The sequence below is a fragment of the Aspergillus puulaauensis genome, chromosome 8 (assembly GCF_016861865.1).
Source record: "Aspergillus puulaauensis MK2 DNA, chromosome 8, nearly complete sequence".
In the NCBI taxonomy this organism is placed as follows: domain Eukaryota; kingdom Fungi; phylum Ascomycota; class Eurotiomycetes; order Eurotiales; family Aspergillaceae; genus Aspergillus; species Aspergillus puulaauensis.
Genome location: NC_054864.1, coordinates 907239 through 922550, shown reverse-complemented (window position 1 = coordinate 922550; position 15312 = coordinate 907239). Strand labels below are relative to the sequence as shown.

The 15312-nt window shown below is 51.0% G+C and overlaps 8 protein-coding genes across 8 annotated transcripts; 3 read left to right on the top strand and 5 right to left on the bottom strand.

Annotated features, from left to right (window-relative positions):
* Positions 1 to 426: 426 nt before the first annotated feature.
* Positions 427 to 3008, top strand: APUU_80358A (DNA cross-link repair protein PSO2; the record flags this gene model as incomplete). The annotated part of the gene is made up of 2 exons (XM_041696629.1): positions 427 to 1344; positions 1401 to 3008. The coding sequence occupies 2 exons, from the start codon at positions 427 to 429 to the stop codon at positions 3006 to 3008; spliced, it is 2526 nt and encodes an 841-aa protein (XP_041562241.1).
* Positions 3009 to 3887: 879 nt separating this feature from the next.
* On the top strand, positions 3888 to 5506 carry APUU_80357A (cytochrome P450; the record flags this gene model as incomplete). The annotated part of the gene is made up of 2 exons (XM_041696628.1): positions 3888 to 5011; positions 5065 to 5506. The coding sequence occupies 2 exons, from the start codon at positions 3888 to 3890 to the stop codon at positions 5504 to 5506; spliced, it is 1566 nt and encodes a 521-aa protein (XP_041562240.1).
* A 460-nt stretch (positions 5507 to 5966) lies between these two features.
* Positions 5967 to 6767, bottom strand: LXR1 (SDR family oxidoreductase; the record flags this gene model as incomplete). The annotated part of the gene is made up of 1 exon (XM_041696627.1): positions 5967 to 6767. The coding sequence occupies one exon, from the start codon at positions 6765 to 6767 to the stop codon at positions 5967 to 5969; it is 801 nt and encodes a 266-aa protein (XP_041562239.1).
* Positions 6768 to 7513: 746 nt separating this feature from the next.
* Positions 7514 to 9033, bottom strand: ATG22_1 (MFS transporter; the record flags this gene model as incomplete). Its single annotated transcript, XM_041696626.1, has 2 exons — positions 7514 to 8871; positions 8928 to 9033. 2 exons carry the CDS (start codon positions 9031 to 9033, stop codon positions 7514 to 7516), a joined length of 1464 nt encoding a protein of 487 aa, XP_041562238.1.
* Positions 9034 to 10174: 1141 nt separating this feature from the next.
* Positions 10175 to 10807, top strand: APUU_80354A (YbhB/YbcL family Raf kinase inhibitor-like protein; the record flags this gene model as incomplete). The annotated part of the gene is made up of 1 exon (XM_041696625.1): positions 10175 to 10807. One exon carries the CDS (start codon positions 10175 to 10177, stop codon positions 10805 to 10807), a length of 633 nt encoding a protein of 210 aa, XP_041562237.1.
* A 305-nt stretch (positions 10808 to 11112) lies between these two features.
* APUU_80353S (uncharacterized protein) lies at positions 11113 to 11802 on the bottom strand (the record flags this gene model as incomplete). Its single annotated transcript, XM_041696624.1, has 1 exon — positions 11113 to 11802. One exon carries the CDS (start codon positions 11800 to 11802, stop codon positions 11113 to 11115), a length of 690 nt encoding a protein of 229 aa, XP_041562236.1.
* A 583-nt stretch (positions 11803 to 12385) lies between these two features.
* APUU_80352S (uncharacterized protein) lies at positions 12386 to 13774 on the bottom strand (the record flags this gene model as incomplete). The annotated part of the gene is made up of 2 exons (XM_041696622.1): positions 12386 to 13473; positions 13534 to 13774. 2 exons carry the CDS (start codon positions 13772 to 13774, stop codon positions 12386 to 12388), a joined length of 1329 nt encoding a protein of 442 aa, XP_041562235.1.
* Positions 13775 to 14620: 846 nt separating this feature from the next.
* On the bottom strand, positions 14621 to 15269 carry APUU_80351S (YbhB/YbcL family Raf kinase inhibitor-like protein; the record flags this gene model as incomplete). Its single annotated transcript, XM_041696621.1, has 2 exons — positions 14621 to 15210; positions 15263 to 15269. 2 exons carry the CDS (start codon positions 15267 to 15269, stop codon positions 14621 to 14623), a joined length of 597 nt encoding a protein of 198 aa, XP_041562234.1.
* Between the last annotated feature and the right edge of the window lie 43 nt (positions 15270 to 15312).

Genomic DNA, 15312 nt, shown 5'->3' with positions numbered 1-15312 from the left:
GATATAAGTGTCCTTGCATAATAACGAACCCTGGGCACATTACGCATATTGCTTGCGCCAAAATAGCGAATCCCACTAGTATAACTTTTCGCAAGTCTTTCTTGATATTTCCCAATTCGTCGGCCGATTCCGGCACGTGACTTCGTGTCGCGAAAATCGAGACCGCCGCGCCCCCCCCAAGATGTTAGACACTCCCTCCTAGTAACCGCGCTATCGTCTCTCGTTTTTAATATATGCTTGCTTTTAAAAAGACCTTTGCTATAGAACCCAGCATACTAGACGAGTAATAACTCTTCGACAATCCGATACAATGCAACTCGACTGAACCGGACCTATCTCTTCTCTTGATCAACCAACACTCCCCGCACCTTTACCGTAATCCTCTATTCCTTTACTCTCTCTCAACCTAAACTCCTACGCGCAATTATGGCAGGATCATACCGAAGGGTTTCAACGCCGTCAAAACCCGCAAAGTCCTCTGGTGCGAAGCCGCAGTCCGCGAAACGAAACAACACGCTCTTAAACTTCTTCCAGAAAGCGGACGGGCCTCCACAATCGGCCTCGAGACAGGCCCGCATTACACAGTTTACCGCGCAGGGAGAAAGACCGGGTAGCCGCGTTACGACTCCGCGGCCTCGATTGTTAAAAAGGGAAACTAGTTCGACGAATGGTGGTGGCGAGGAAGGGTTGTTCTTGGGGGATAGCAAAAGAGCCAAGAACCCTGTGGATAATGGGAGTCCGAGGGGAAAGGAGAGGTCTCGTACGCCGGATGATATTTGGGGAGAGGAAGACTTTGATAATGGGAAATCCTTAGAGGAGGGGGACAAATATAACCAAAATGGCTCTGCGATGAAACGACGGAAGATGGATTCGGCAGAGGCGGATTCTTCCTCGGCAGAGAAAACGGCGAAGAAGGCGCGGAAAGCTAGCGGTCCCTTTATTGATGAGTCGGACAGCGAGGATGAAGGCCTGGAGGCATTTAGAGATATCGGGGACGGAGACGACCAAGAGCAGGTTTTGGAGAAGAAGGATGCGGAGGAACTCGCGATGCCCTCTGACGGAGATCAAACGGCAAGGAAACGGACTTTCGCCGCCGACGTACCACCGCTGGTAAGAGAAGCCACGAGCCATATGCAAGATGATGAATACCCGGATTTTGACGATATAGAAGGGGACGAAGTCGAAGGGGAAGAGTTCTTAGGTGCTTCAGATGGAGATGAGGTTAGAGAGTGCGAGGCCGCCTTTGATCCCGATGCAAACGATCTATCTACGGATACTCTCAACATAGATGAAACGCCTACCTGTCCAGTATGCCAGGGGAGCTTAGAAGGGGTTGATGAAACAGTAAGTTGGGTCATCATGAATAGGGCGTTGAAGAAACTAAGGCAATATTTCAATAGAACGTCATGGCTCATGTTAATGATTGTCTCGATGGCAAACCCAGCATGGTCCTGCCGAAGACACCAAGTACAGACGTTGGCCCGTCCGCGCAGAAAGTAAACTTAGCGGATCGTGCTGCTGTGGCCAGGCCTGCGCAACGAGATCCCGTTCAATCCAAAGCTTCGAGGCCTTCCTCCGCATTCTCCAAAATCATGACAGGTAATGCTGAAGACACAGCATGGGCGGAGGCAGCAGCAAGTGATGTTGCATCACGAGGCAAACAAGCTTACCAAAGAACTTGCCCTTTTTATAAGATCATTACAGGATTCTCAATATCAGTGGATGCTTTTCGCTACGGCGCAGTGGAAGCATGTAACGCATATTTTTTAAGCCACTTTCATAGCGATCATTACATGGGCCTTTCGAAATCCTGGCGCCATGGGCCGATATATTGCAGCAGACCGACGGGGAATCTGGTCCGTCAGCAACTCAAGGTCGATCCAAAGTGGATAGTTGACCTCGAGTTTGAAAAAAAGACCGAAGTTCCTGGAACCGGGGGAGTGCAGGTAACTATGATCGAGGCCAACCATTGTCCCGGAAGCGCCATTTTCGTTTTTGAGAAGGTTGTGAGCTCTGGACCCTCTACAAGAATCCACAGAGTCTTGCATTGTGGTGACTTCCGAGCATCTCCGCAACAAGTGAACCATCCTCTCCTTCGTCCAGATGTTGTTGATCTGAAGACGGGTAAGAATTGGCAGCAGAGAATTGATGCTTGCTATCTTGATACCACCTATCTAAGTCCAAAGTATGCGTTCCCGAAGCAGTCAGATGTCGTGAGCGCATGCGCTGAGCTTTGTGTGCGCATTGATCAGGGCCAATATGATAGCATTGGCCACATGCCATTTCAGACCGGAACTAGCAAGCCCGTATCAAATAATCCAATCAGCAAATTTCTCTCGTCCGCTACTACTGCTGTCAAGTCCCCTTCCCAAACAAAATCAAAGCCTAAAGACCGAGTACTCGTCGTGATCGGCACCTACAGTATCGGCAAAGAGCGGATATGCCTCGCCATAGCACGCGCACTAAAGAGCAAAATCTACGCAACGCCCGCCAAACAACGTGTATGCGCTTGTTTGGAAGATCCGGAGTTATCCTCGTTACTTACAGATGACCCCCTCAAAGCTCAGGTACACATGCAGACTCTCGTCGAGATTCGGGCAGAGACGCTCTGTGACTATCTGGACTCAATGAAGCCGCATTTTACTCGGGTAGTCGGCTTTCGACCAACCGGATGGACATACCGACCGCCGGCTGGCAGGACGCTGGAGAACCCGCCCGTTTCAACCGTGCTCCACTCTGCACACTGGCAGACTCCGTTCTCGGTGCGTGATCTTACACCGCAGCGGGGGAGCACGCGAGAAAGTGCTTGTTTCGGTGTCCCTTATAGTGAGCATAGCTCGTTCCGGGAATTGACCATGTTTTGCTGTGCGTTGCGGATAGGCCGGATCATTCCAACAGTCAATGTTGGTAACCAGAAGAGTCGGGAGCGGATGAAAGCTTGGTTTGACAAGTGGGAAGCAGAGAAACGTAAGAGTGGGCTGTTTAAAGTGACGGGCGATGATTGGTAGTATTGTACATATAGTGATACACCGGTGCATATAGCCGCATAACATGATTGAAGAGGATCAAATATGTATTGTTTCTGCCTGAGGCTGAAGCGCCCACCTGACCTCCAATCACGGGGCCGGCAAAAGGAATGATGACGAGACCCAAAATGGCAAAAGAGAGCACGGACGGATAGACGGAGCGGCAGCAACTCAGCATCTCGCCAAACTTCATCATCTTCCTCTCCATTCTTCCATCTCCAGGCGGGGTTGCCACAGCCGTCGAATTCCTTCATTGGCTCCGGGAGCGTCTCTCTTGGCTGGTTGGCTCAGCTCGCCAACCCACAAAGTGCTTCCTCATGGTTCTCCAGTCACAGACGAAGGATTACTGCAAGGAGGGGCCGTGAGGATCTCCCAGCGCCAAATGGAGTCTAACGTCGTTCAAGAACAACCGACCAAAGTGGGCGGGGAAGCAGTGTCGGGGGTGTGAGTCGGCTGGCACTCACTGCGAGCGAAACCCCAGACTCCCGACCTCGACTTCCGTGCGGTTGGTTTGCCTCGGGGACCGCATCGTCGATTGCCTTCCATAAATATCTCCATACGGAATGCTCTGTTGCTTGTCTTTACTTGAGTTTTTGAGCACAATGGACTGAAGCGAAGTCGACTTATTCAAATCTACCTTTTCCCATCTCTTTTTTCCCGCTGATAAGAGCCTCCCTTTTCAAAACGACGCGTTGCCCGCCGCTAGATTCTCCGCTCTCTTGTCTCAACTACCACCAACTGGGTTAGTGCCTTTGCTTCATTGTTCCTCTGCGTTTCTGCTGGGATCTTCATTCCGCCTTTTTTTTTCGTCGTCCTGGTGTAACTATATGGTACTAAACTCTACTTGCAGGTTCGCCCACCATGATTACCGATCTTATCACACCAGACCTCGTCTCTCCCGAGAGGTTGGCCTATGCCCTCTTAGGGATCCTGGCCGCTTACTACATCCTCCCATACCTTGCGACATGGCGACTGAGTGATGTCCCCGCTCCAGGTTTGGCTGCGTGGACCAACTTTTGGTTGTTATTTCAGACTCGCAAGGGCCATCGGTTCCTCAGCGTCGACGCTGCCCACAAGAAGCATGGGAAGCTTGTTCGCATTGCCCCTCGTCACGTCTCAATCGCCGATGACGCAGCTATCCAGGCTGTCTATGGACACGGAAACGGGTTCTTGAAGGCTGATTTCTATGATGCTTTCGTTTCCATCCGTCGTGGTCTGTTCAACACCCGCGATCGTGCGGAACACACCCGCAAGCGCAAGACTGTCTCCCACACCTTCTCTGCGAAGTCGATTGGTCAGTTTGAGCAGTACATTCACGGTAACATCGAGAACCTCGTCAAGCAGCTGAACCGCACCTCCGAGCTCCAGCGTAACCCTAAGAACGGCTATGCTACCGTTGATGCTCTGAACTGGTTCAACTTCGTGGCTTTCGATATCATTGGTGACCTTGCTTTCGGTGCTCCATTCGGCATGCTTGACAAGGGTCAGGATATTGCTGAGATGCGCAAGAACCCCGACGACCCTCCTTCTTACGTCCGCGCTGTTGAGGTTCTCAACCGCCGTGGTGAAGTCTCGGCCACTATTGGCTGCTACCCTGCTATCAAGCCGTTTGCCAAGTACCTTCCCGATCGCTTCTTCCGTGACGGTATCCAGGCTGTTGAGAACTTGGCCGGTATCGCTGTTGCCTGTGTCAACGAACGTCTCAAGCCCGAAGTCATGGCCAACAACACTCGTGTGGATCTTCTTGCTCGCTTGATGGAAGGAAAGGACGCCAACGGCAACAAGCTTGGCCGTGCTGAACTTACCGCTGAGGCCTTGACCCAATTGATCGCCGGCTCTGACACTACATCGAACACTTCTTGTGCCATCCTTTACTGGTGCCTTCGCACTCCAGGTGTCATTGACAAGCTCCACAAGTGCTTGGATGAGGCCATCTCCAAGGATATCGATGTCCCTACGCACGCTATGGTTAAGGACATTCCCTAGTAAGTTAAACCGTACTTGTTCGAGTCTTGAATTCGGCTAACTGCTTTGCCAGCCTGCAATGGGTCATCTGGGAAACCATGCGTATTCACAGCACCTCCGCTATGGGTCTCCCCCGTCAGATTCCCGAAGGAAACGCCCCCGTCGAAATTAGTGGCCACGTCTTCAAGGGTGGCGATGTCCTCTCCGTCCCCAGCTATACGATCCACCACTCCAAGCAAATCTGGGGCCCTGATGCCGACGACTTCGTTCCCGAGCGCTGGGACCCTGCGCGCCTCACCCCCCGTCAGAAGGCTGCCTTCATTCCTTTCAGCACTGGTCCTCGTGCCTGTGTTGGCCGTAACGTCGCTGAGATGGAACTCCTTGTCATTTGCGCTACTGTCTTCCGCATGTTTGACTGGCAGTTGCAGCAGGAAGGACCCATGGAGACCAGTGAAGGTTTCCTACGGAAGCCTCTAGGCTTGACCGTCGGTGTTAAGAAGAGAGCAATTGTCTAAATTATTTCATTTTTACATTCGCACTGAAAAACAGCGAAATTCAGTTTATGGAATATGAGAGGAACTTGGGAGGAATATACCTAGGTCACTGTATCAGACAATTTGCACATGGCCTGTGATGACTATTGTATGCAGTCCTGATGAAACGATTTACTTGTATATATTTCAAATCTTCATTTTTTTTAAGCATGAAACTGGAAAAGCTCAATAGGAACTATTTAGAAAAAAGAGTAAAGTACGTCTCCGGGATTCTGCCGCTAGAGTTAATTCATAGTATTTAGTTTCATTAAATTATACATTCTTATGCTCATCTTAATATAATAATGATAGTTTTCGTTACTTTTGTCGGGCCAAAACAGTAGGTTCTTAATAATTTGCATTCATTGAGTCATATATCCTCATTTTTACCATACCACCTTATCCATTCAAGCTCCAACCAAAATGTATATAAATACAGCGTTTACCGCACAGTGTATCCACCGTCAATGACAAGGTCCGCACCAGTTGTGTAAGTACTGGCATCACTGACCAAGTAGACATAGGCACCCTTCAACTCCTTCGCATCACCGTTTCGGCCCATAGGGATCATGCTAAGCCAGAGGTCCTGAACCTTCTTATCCACAAAGTCACTCAACCCGGTATCAATGTAACCAGGCGAGATGGAGTTGACGCGGGCAAAGTCCCTCCACTCATTCGCCAACGACCGGGCCATGTGAATACATCCAGCCTTGGCAACGTTATAACTCGTCTGCTCCTGCGGGAAGTTGGCAATGTGCCCACTCATACTGGCGGTGATAACGAGACTGCCCGAACCGCGCTGCTTAAAGTGTGGCCCCACAGCCTTGGCGCAGTGGAACGTCCCCGTCAAATCCGTCTGCACCACCTCCTCCCAGTCCTTGACTGAGCCGTCCAGGATACCCGAGTTCGCGGTACGTCCGGCATTCGCGATGAAAGCGTCGATTTGTCCGAATTCTGCGATCACATCCTTCACTAGCTTCTCCACGCTTTCATAGTTGCCGATGTCAAGCTTGTAGGCCTTGGCCTTGATGCCGAAGTCGCGGGATAGCTCTTCGGCGTTCTTCTCGCCACCCTCGGGGCGGGAGGAGTAGGTGATTGCGACGTTGGCGCCCATTTCGGCACAGCCGCGGGCGGCTTCAATGCCCATGCCGCGGGGGCCAGAGGCGCCGGTGACAACGACGACCTTGCCCTTTAGGCTGAAGAGGTCTTGGAGGTGGGAGGCCTTGGGGACTTGCTGAGGCATGGTGGTGGTATTTGCGTAGGTAGGTAAATATAAAATGAGGTAACGTAGAGTCGTAAAGTATTGATTGGTTATATGGTAAGTTAGATAGATGCTTGATCTAGGGAATTAAGCTGGTTTATATGAAGAAGAGAAGCTTGCGATGACGTCGGCGTGATTTCACACTAAAAACTGAGCGGAGACCCGGATGCTTCACGGACAGGCAGTGAGCTCACTCGAAAACAAGATAAATGGGGCTCCTATTTATGTGTTCACTTCTAGACTGCCGGTCGCTAGGGAGCCCAGTGGAGGGGCCTCGGATTGTTTCTTGTTCTGCGCATGGTGAGGGGCATTGCTGGGTCTATGACGCCACGAAGAGGGGTGTGGGGACCTTGGCTGCCTGCCACTGCACAGCTACTGTAGTAGACGAGCGAGGTCAGCATTAGAGATAATATACTAAGCAGCGGATGCATCTTGAATTGCAGGGTTTGATAGGGGTGGCTTCACTATTTGGGTTTTTAGTGCTGTTCATGGCTGAGTTTGTCACGGATGATTGAAGCATTTGGTGAGGGGTTCCAGATAGCGGCGGCTGACAGAGGGGTTACTGATGATAACTCATCACTCGCGTGTCCGACCTCAATCTACACCGTACGACGTGTCGATCTTGTTTTGATCTACGAATTGATGCGAGCTGGAATATTCCGTCAATTGCTCTGGTAGTATCATATCGCATTCAATCATCTATAATTCTGTCTTCGTATATATATTGTCTAGCGAAGTAACCCATCTCCCTCCTCGCCAGGCGCATGTTTTGCCATTGCCACGGCGTCTCGTCGGCCGCGCTCTGCATTGACCAGCCACACTAGTGGCATTGGCAGAACAATCAGTATTCCAATGAAAATGAAACCGGACCGGACGGAGCCAGTCGCATCGATGAGGGCGCCGACAATCGCCGGCCCCACGAATGAGCTTCCTTTATCGGTGGCCGCATACAGTGCGTAAAAGGCAGCCTCACTACCTGGTGGGATCAGCTCTCCAAATAATGAACGGCAGTAGGATGCAAGTCCCCCAGAGACGACTCCATGTACGACACCAAGAGGGAAGATTTCCCATGGCTGCTGCAATCCAAACACACCCCAGTTTTGGATGAAAGGTACATAAGCCAGCATTCCGTACAGTGGGATAATCTCAAACAGCGCTATGCACACAAGAATGGTGTGGTTTGATGCTAGCGCGAACCGCCGGGCCACAACAGGCCACAGGAACGCTCCCGCCATTCCCGAGGTTGTCGCAGTGACCGACAAGCAACCAACAGCAATGGTACTCAGATGCAACTCCGTCCGCGCAAAGAGGATTGCTGTCCCAGAAACAGTGGCTATGGCGTCTGATATCAAGAACCATGCTGCAAGGAATATTACAACCTCACGCAGACGCAGGGCAACCTTGATTGTCCTCCAGAGAGACTTCCATGCGAACCCCACGAGACTTAACCAGATGCGCCATTTCTGCCGGTAGCCTGAACCCGGAGTGATGCCGTCCAACGGTGGGCCAGGGCGATTACGTAACCACCGATTGCAGACGATAGTAAAAGAAGCCCACCATATTCCAACCAAGAGTAGAACAAATCGCATTGGAAGCGTGGGAACTGATTTGGCCATGGATGTCTTCGACAGTGTGAACAAGAGCAAGATGCTCAGGATTTGCACAAAGAGCGCAGCACAATAGCCCAGCCCAACACCCCGGGAGGATATACGCGTGGAGAGCTGAAGCTCAGGTGACGTGGAGCTAGAAGGCTTCCCAGATTTCTCCCGGCCTTCCGCTGGGGAAGGACGGGTGTCGCCGTCCTCCTCATCCGTCCATGACCGCAGCGAGAATTCATCCGGGTCCGTATGAAGGTCATGTAGTTCGTCTCCATTCTTATCCGACGCATTCTGAATCGAGGGATCATTGGCGACGAGGATGGGCAAGAACGAATTCAGAACGACAAACGACGAGCCGAGGCAGGTGACGCCGATAACCACGAGGAGTGCCCCAAGTACGAACACTGGCGGCGCAATAAGCATGAAGAGCATGGACGTTGCGGACCCAATGAACCCGAACGTCAGCAGAAGGGTCTTTCGGTTATTTTCTGCAACGAAATCAGCATCAATCCATCATGCAACGGAACATTTACCGCCATCTTACCGTAGTCTGCCAGTGCGCTAGAGGACACAAGCGTCAAGGCTTGGATAAGGACCGCCAGAGAGAAGGTATACATAGCAAAACTCGCCGTGTTGACATTCAATCCCATTAGTGGGACCACGCATACATCGTCCGTTGACGCGGTCCCGTTACCGGCCGCGGAGGGCGCGTTTGGACCGACACATGGTAGATTACTGGAGAGGAAGTGGCCCTGTTCACGAGCCAATTGCTCCAAGGTAAGCGGGAGAAACGAGCCTGGAAACTTCAGCTGCGAATACCAAGTAGCCTGGTCTTCAAGTACATACCGACACCGCATACCGCAAACACCTCAGCAGCGATTCCGTAGGCGTACCAGCCCCAAATCTCGCGGCGAGATGTGGGGGAGGTATCCTCGCCGGGATAGCGCGGAGATCGGTGTCGATCGGAGTCCGCGTCCGCTTCTTCGGGCGACGAGGCGAGCTGGGAGAAAAACGCCATGGGAGCTGGTGATAGGAGAAACTCAGGAGAACAACATTGGACGGGCATGAAAGTTTGAAGAGAGCAGCATGGCTGGAGGAACCAGCACCCAGCAGTGCTGCGGTGGAGCCAGCAGCAATGCTTCGTCTGGTCGTCCAACAATCTTGCGTTCTTGTGCTGATGACGGAAGATCGGAACTGGCGGGCAGCGGAAAGCCCGGATATACCTCACCGCCTGGAATACCTGGCAGTACCATGTATGCTTTCAGCAGGCGGTGCGGAGACTGTACCCTAGACTGTGATTGGTCAATGAGCTGTTATACTGCACAGGACTGTTTTGGTCGAGCACGATTGCATCTGCTATACTGACTATTACTTTGCACAGACAGGCCTGCAAATGTTGGATGGATAACTGCAGATTCCGGTCTCTACGCATTATGGAATTGAATTTTCTTGTGTTCCCTCAAAACTACCCGGGCCTCCCTACACAGGAAGCTGTCGCCGGTCCCGGCCCGACTGTGCCTTTCCTGTCTGGAGTCCGGTCACTTCTCTCCATTCTCCCTTCACCTCTTCGCCCTTTTCTCTTTTCCTCTTCTCCTCTTCCCCTTCTTCTGACCCCCTAAGCCATTCTTGTCCGATTCTATCCTATAGTACACCAACACATCCTACTGTCGCTACCATCATTCCTGTCCCTATGTGCTAGTCTTGCCTCACTCTCGTTTCTGACACCCGGCGCTGCTTCATCCGCAGACTGCACCTCAAGAATCAACTTTCCCTAGACCTACGGATTTCACAATGTGGATCATCTTTCATTGGTTTATTTTCGCTTTGAGCCGGTTGCTGTATCGCATCCGTGGTCACGACTCTCGGCAGATTATCAACCACCGCGCGTTCAAAGATCAACCTGAGCCCAACATGATCCTAGAAGCTCCCGAGTGTGGTCATTCTGGATCACCGTTGCTCCCAGACCACACCTGTCTTGCTCAAGATAGTACTGGAAGAATGCCAGAGTTGCACTGGAGGGCGCCCTCCGATCTCAACATCAAGCAATACGTTCTGATCTGCGAAGACGTTGACGCGCCTATGCCTTTCTGTATTGTTACTCACGGCGTATTTTTCGGTATTCCACCTACAGCCACCAAGGCTTTCCACGATGATATTGAGCAGGATATGAACTGTGCCGGGCGTTTCACCCTGGCGGGCTGGGGATTTGTCCCGACCATGAAGGGAACTCCCTACATGGGGGCTGCTGCGCCTCTGGGCCACGGAGTCCATCGTTATATCTATACCATAATCGCGCTCGATGAGCCTCTTCACTTTGATCGTCCCGATAAAGTTACCAAAAGTCAAGTCAAAAAGGCCTTGGTTGGCAAGGTTCTCGGTTGGGGTCAATGGGCTGGTTACTTCGAACGTCCCTGGCCTCGCTGAGCCGATATTCTGTATTAGCTTGATGTCCACAAATTTCATATTCGTCATATGGAACTGGGCCTAGAGAGTGATATTTGGATGAGGTTCATGAATTTCAGGCATGCGCAGCCTATTATTACTAATTTCCTATATCCCAAGGGTTCCAATTATTGCTCCCTACAACTTCGCCCGGTGTTATCCAAACCGGCTCGTCTCACAACTATCTATGATCCCAATGACTCGACCTCTCCAGCGATATATGGGATAATACATTTATCCCCTCGGGGCATTCCTTTCGTCCTGCCACTGTCCACTCACTTAGCTCCCTAGAGCTTGGTCAGGCCCTGCACCAAACAAGCGTCGGCACTGATGTGCTCACCTGAATCTCCTTCGATTTGCTCCATAAACAATACAATACGACGGATCGCGGGCTCGACGGATGGATCGCCTGATCTTGACGTCCCAACACCAACTCTGAGCGACTGACCATTATCTTTGGATAGTGATCGCAGCCCCTTCAGCAGCTCCAATAGCTTCATCGACCCTTTGCCAAGCAACATGCGCACTAGAACTCCAGTCTCTTCATCTTCCAGCTCCATCTGACCCAGTTGCGACTTGCTCGGTATGCAAACGGGCAATGACGAGTCGAATAAAACATCCTTTCGGGTGACGTTGTAGGCCAGACAGGCTGCTTCAAAGAGAGCAAGAGACTGGTCGGTGAGGGCTGGAAGAGTCATGAGAGATGGACCTGGGTTGGCTCTGCAATCCCTACATCTTAGCATCGCTTGGCCCAGGCCATGTATACGGTCGACTAAGCTGAGGATTGTTTCCAGTTCAACCACTGCGTGCACGCCCTGAAGCTCGTTCATGATCTGCAAAGCTCCAATCGAACATTGACACCCAGCATCTGATTCCATCGAGGCGAGAATGAGTTGATAAATTATGCGGTCGGATACTTCCTTTGACAAATAGGTATTGCCCGGCTTCGATGTGTTGGGACTGGGGTATGTCGGCATTGTTGACCCCTGTTGTATTCATAAGTTCTGTCCCCTGAATGAATCACGCCTAGTATACCGGTACTGGGTGGAACAGAAGAAGCTAATATAAATGGAAGTATCGATATTCAAAACACATTTCTTCACGTGCATATGATTCTCTGGTATTCACGGATGGGAGATACAACCTCGGGTTCGTGGGAAGCGTCATTTCATCAGCCTCACAGTTTTTATCACATCAGGGCGAAAATTTTGCTAGCCTGTTCCTTCATGTCGCCAAATCATCGTGGAACCACACACTCCCTCCGACCCGTCGAAGGTCGCACAGCTATCTAGGGTAAACCATAACTAGGGTGCGGTTGCCAGAACCTTTAGCCCAATATGGGCCACATTGGTCTTTGATGCCTACAGGTGCCCGAAATAGCTTTTAGTCTTCTGCGGTGATGGCCTTGGGACGGCGGTCATTCCTAATACAGGCGATTGAGCTACATTCACCTCCATCAAAGTGTATCCGGATACGTGAGTGCGCTGTTGGTTTCTGACTATTAAATAAAGATGGTACGTATGAATAATAATTTGCATCACCCGTCTGAAAGAAATTACATCACGGCCTCGTTAACTTATTCAGTTTCACCATAATCAACCGCAGCCTTTGATAGATTTCTTTCATCATCGTCACTTTACCTGCCGACGGTGCCAGGTATTCCTGCGTGTAGACTTGGATCCGATGGACCGTCCGTTGCAAACATGCCAGGCGACGATGCAAAATTCGCTTCACGAATGCGAACTTCTCCTCAGACGGCACACAGAAACCACCAATTATCAATGGACAGGCATCGAGCTGTGCCCTGAGCGGCACACTGCCCAAGTTGAATCTTCGGTTGTGGTTTGTGATCCCAGCGTCAGCCCTGTATCCCTGAGCTACCGTTCCGAAGTACTCGGGAAATAATCTTTCTACCACGTCGTTCTCGGCTGACGTGATTGCGTCCAGTGTGACAAGCAGGTTATCGATACTGAACATTATCACCATGAGGAAATTCATCCTTGTTTGAGAGCAGCCTCGGCATTGAAGTATCGTTTCAGTCAACTGCTGCAGTACCCTTTGGCATGTTAGGATCGAGTCGATAGCAACCGTGGGGCCAGTCTGCAAAGCACAGGCGTTTACCCGGATCAGGTCCCGCACGGTATGATCGTGACTTTGACACGGGCAGATGCTCGAAATGCTACCGACATTTGTCACCAGTTCTTCACCCGAGAAACTGTAGTCTTGTGTTCGTTTTGAAGGGTTGGCCTGAGGAAAGAAACTTGATGGCTCCGGCCCACTTAGAGAGGGAAGTGATTGTGACCAGAGAAACGCCTCGTGCTTAAGACTTTCAGGGTAAACAGAATTTCCTTGAAGGCGGCTTTGAGAAGCACTGGATACAGACTCGTTGTGAGATAAGCAGTCATTGAGCGCGGGGTAGTAGCTTGAAGACGATGATAAATCGAGTGCTTCTGGCGTTGAGTCTGAAAGCCCTTCCGATTGAACTGGCAGACTATCCTGATCCGTCGATGTTCTTGTTGTTGTGTCGTCAACCCCAATATCGTTGTCGAACGGGTCGACAAAAGAGCAACTTTGAGTGGGGTCGGTGAAGGGATTCGACATGAACTCATGCAGCCAGCTATCGGAGGCCATATCGATATCGTTGGACACTATGCGAAGCTCACGAGTCAGTCTGACCGTTGACATGAGAGGATTATGAGTGGACGAACTTGAAAAGGGCGCGGCCGTGACGATGTCCATGAACGTTGGGGTGCGCAAGCTAGGATCTTCATTCGGTATGTCGTCAATGTGTCCATGGTCGAAAGTAAGGGTGTCGAATAGAGGTTTGCTTTCACCATCGACAGACTGTTCGCTCGTATCGAAATCTGGAAGGGGCTCTTCTTTAACCTTCTTCTTTTTCTGGCCGCGTAATCTCTTATTCGATGGCCCATCACTTCCTCCCTGACCCATAGAGGGATCAATATTCGGGTCTCTCTTTTTAGCCGGCCTCCCTAACCGCCTGGATATGCTGTAAACACAGTCTATGTTATGTTTCTGACATCGTTTACAGGAAGGTCTTTCATGGCTGCAACGAATCTTTGCTTGTTGACACGCATTGCAAGTTGAGCGAACCTTGACGCTCTTGGGTAATTTATCTGGAGATAATTCGCCTTCCATGGGGGTACTTCGACCAGTGTCTCTTAGTCACTGTTTCATGGCACTAGCGTGAGTTTCAAACACAAATATGCATCGTCTCGGCGTGGTATATATGGACGCACGCGGTTTATGGCGTGGCATTTCACTCTGTCTCAATCCCACAGGCATCTAACGCTTCTCCTAATAAGATTACAATAAATACAGGTGGAGCCGGGGTAGCAATGGCACTGCATCCTCCTCCGGCTGTCTTCTCATGTTACACGAACCACGTACCACATGGTGTGCCAACAAGTCCTTGGAAGACTATGGTGTTCGGCCTGTTGCTGGTGGGAAGCACGCATTGTTTGTGTCATATTAGATAAGGGTGCAAATGCTTATCACAGGCGTTGTGGCACGATTGCATGCTGCCCTTTGGTAGAGTTCCTGCAGGTTGATCACCTCTAGTTAGGCTCAGCCTTGGACCTTGTCTAGGGAGAGCAGAAGTGCTCAACGAATTAGCACGTCTGAATTCTCTACGGTTCCAGTGCATAAACTAACGGCCTTAGACCATGTGGGTTACACCATGTATTAGAGCTAATTGACCCCCGGGACAACGGGACCAACGCCGTCCACCAAACCGCCAGCGGATACTAACCCCACCTGTCCTCGCATACACCTGTCCTACATGATAGTCTGCCGACCTCGCGTCCCTCTCACATGCTGCTGCTGAACTCCTAATAGAGTTGTAGCCGTTGCAATCACCGGCTGAGTGCAGGGTGCCGATCTCACCCACGTTGTTGTTGGGCTCGTGGTGGACACGGTGCTTGTCAACGTCCCCGTTGCAGCGTCGTCATTTTTGACAAAGAAGTAATTCCCAGCCACCGGGTGCTTGAGGCCAGTAACCTCTACGAACTGCCGGAGATTGAACCCAGCCCTTGCGTCCATTGTTTTTGGGAAAATGTGCCTGAAACACCCGGGGAAAGTGTATTCTTCATGCTGCTCAAACACAAGATAGACATATCGATGATGCGAGCCTGCTGGGGGCTGAGGGGCAATATACTCCGCTATGTGCTCCCCGTGTTGGCCCTTTCCACGCCCACTTGGTTCTACCCAGGGATGATCCGGGTGGTGCATTGCCATGTCCGGCTGGTACCAATGGAGAATAACAGTTAGGTTTTCACCATACAGAACGTCGAGATCAACAAAGACCAAGAGGTAAGTTGAGTTTGCGTGGAGCCCCCAACTGCTGATACGCGGCAGAGGATGCGTATCTGCTTAAAGTTGAGTGCTGGATGCACCAATGAATGCGCAAGGGATGCATACCTGACATTAAAATGGTATCTCCCGGGGATATCCATGGCGTATTGGGATAC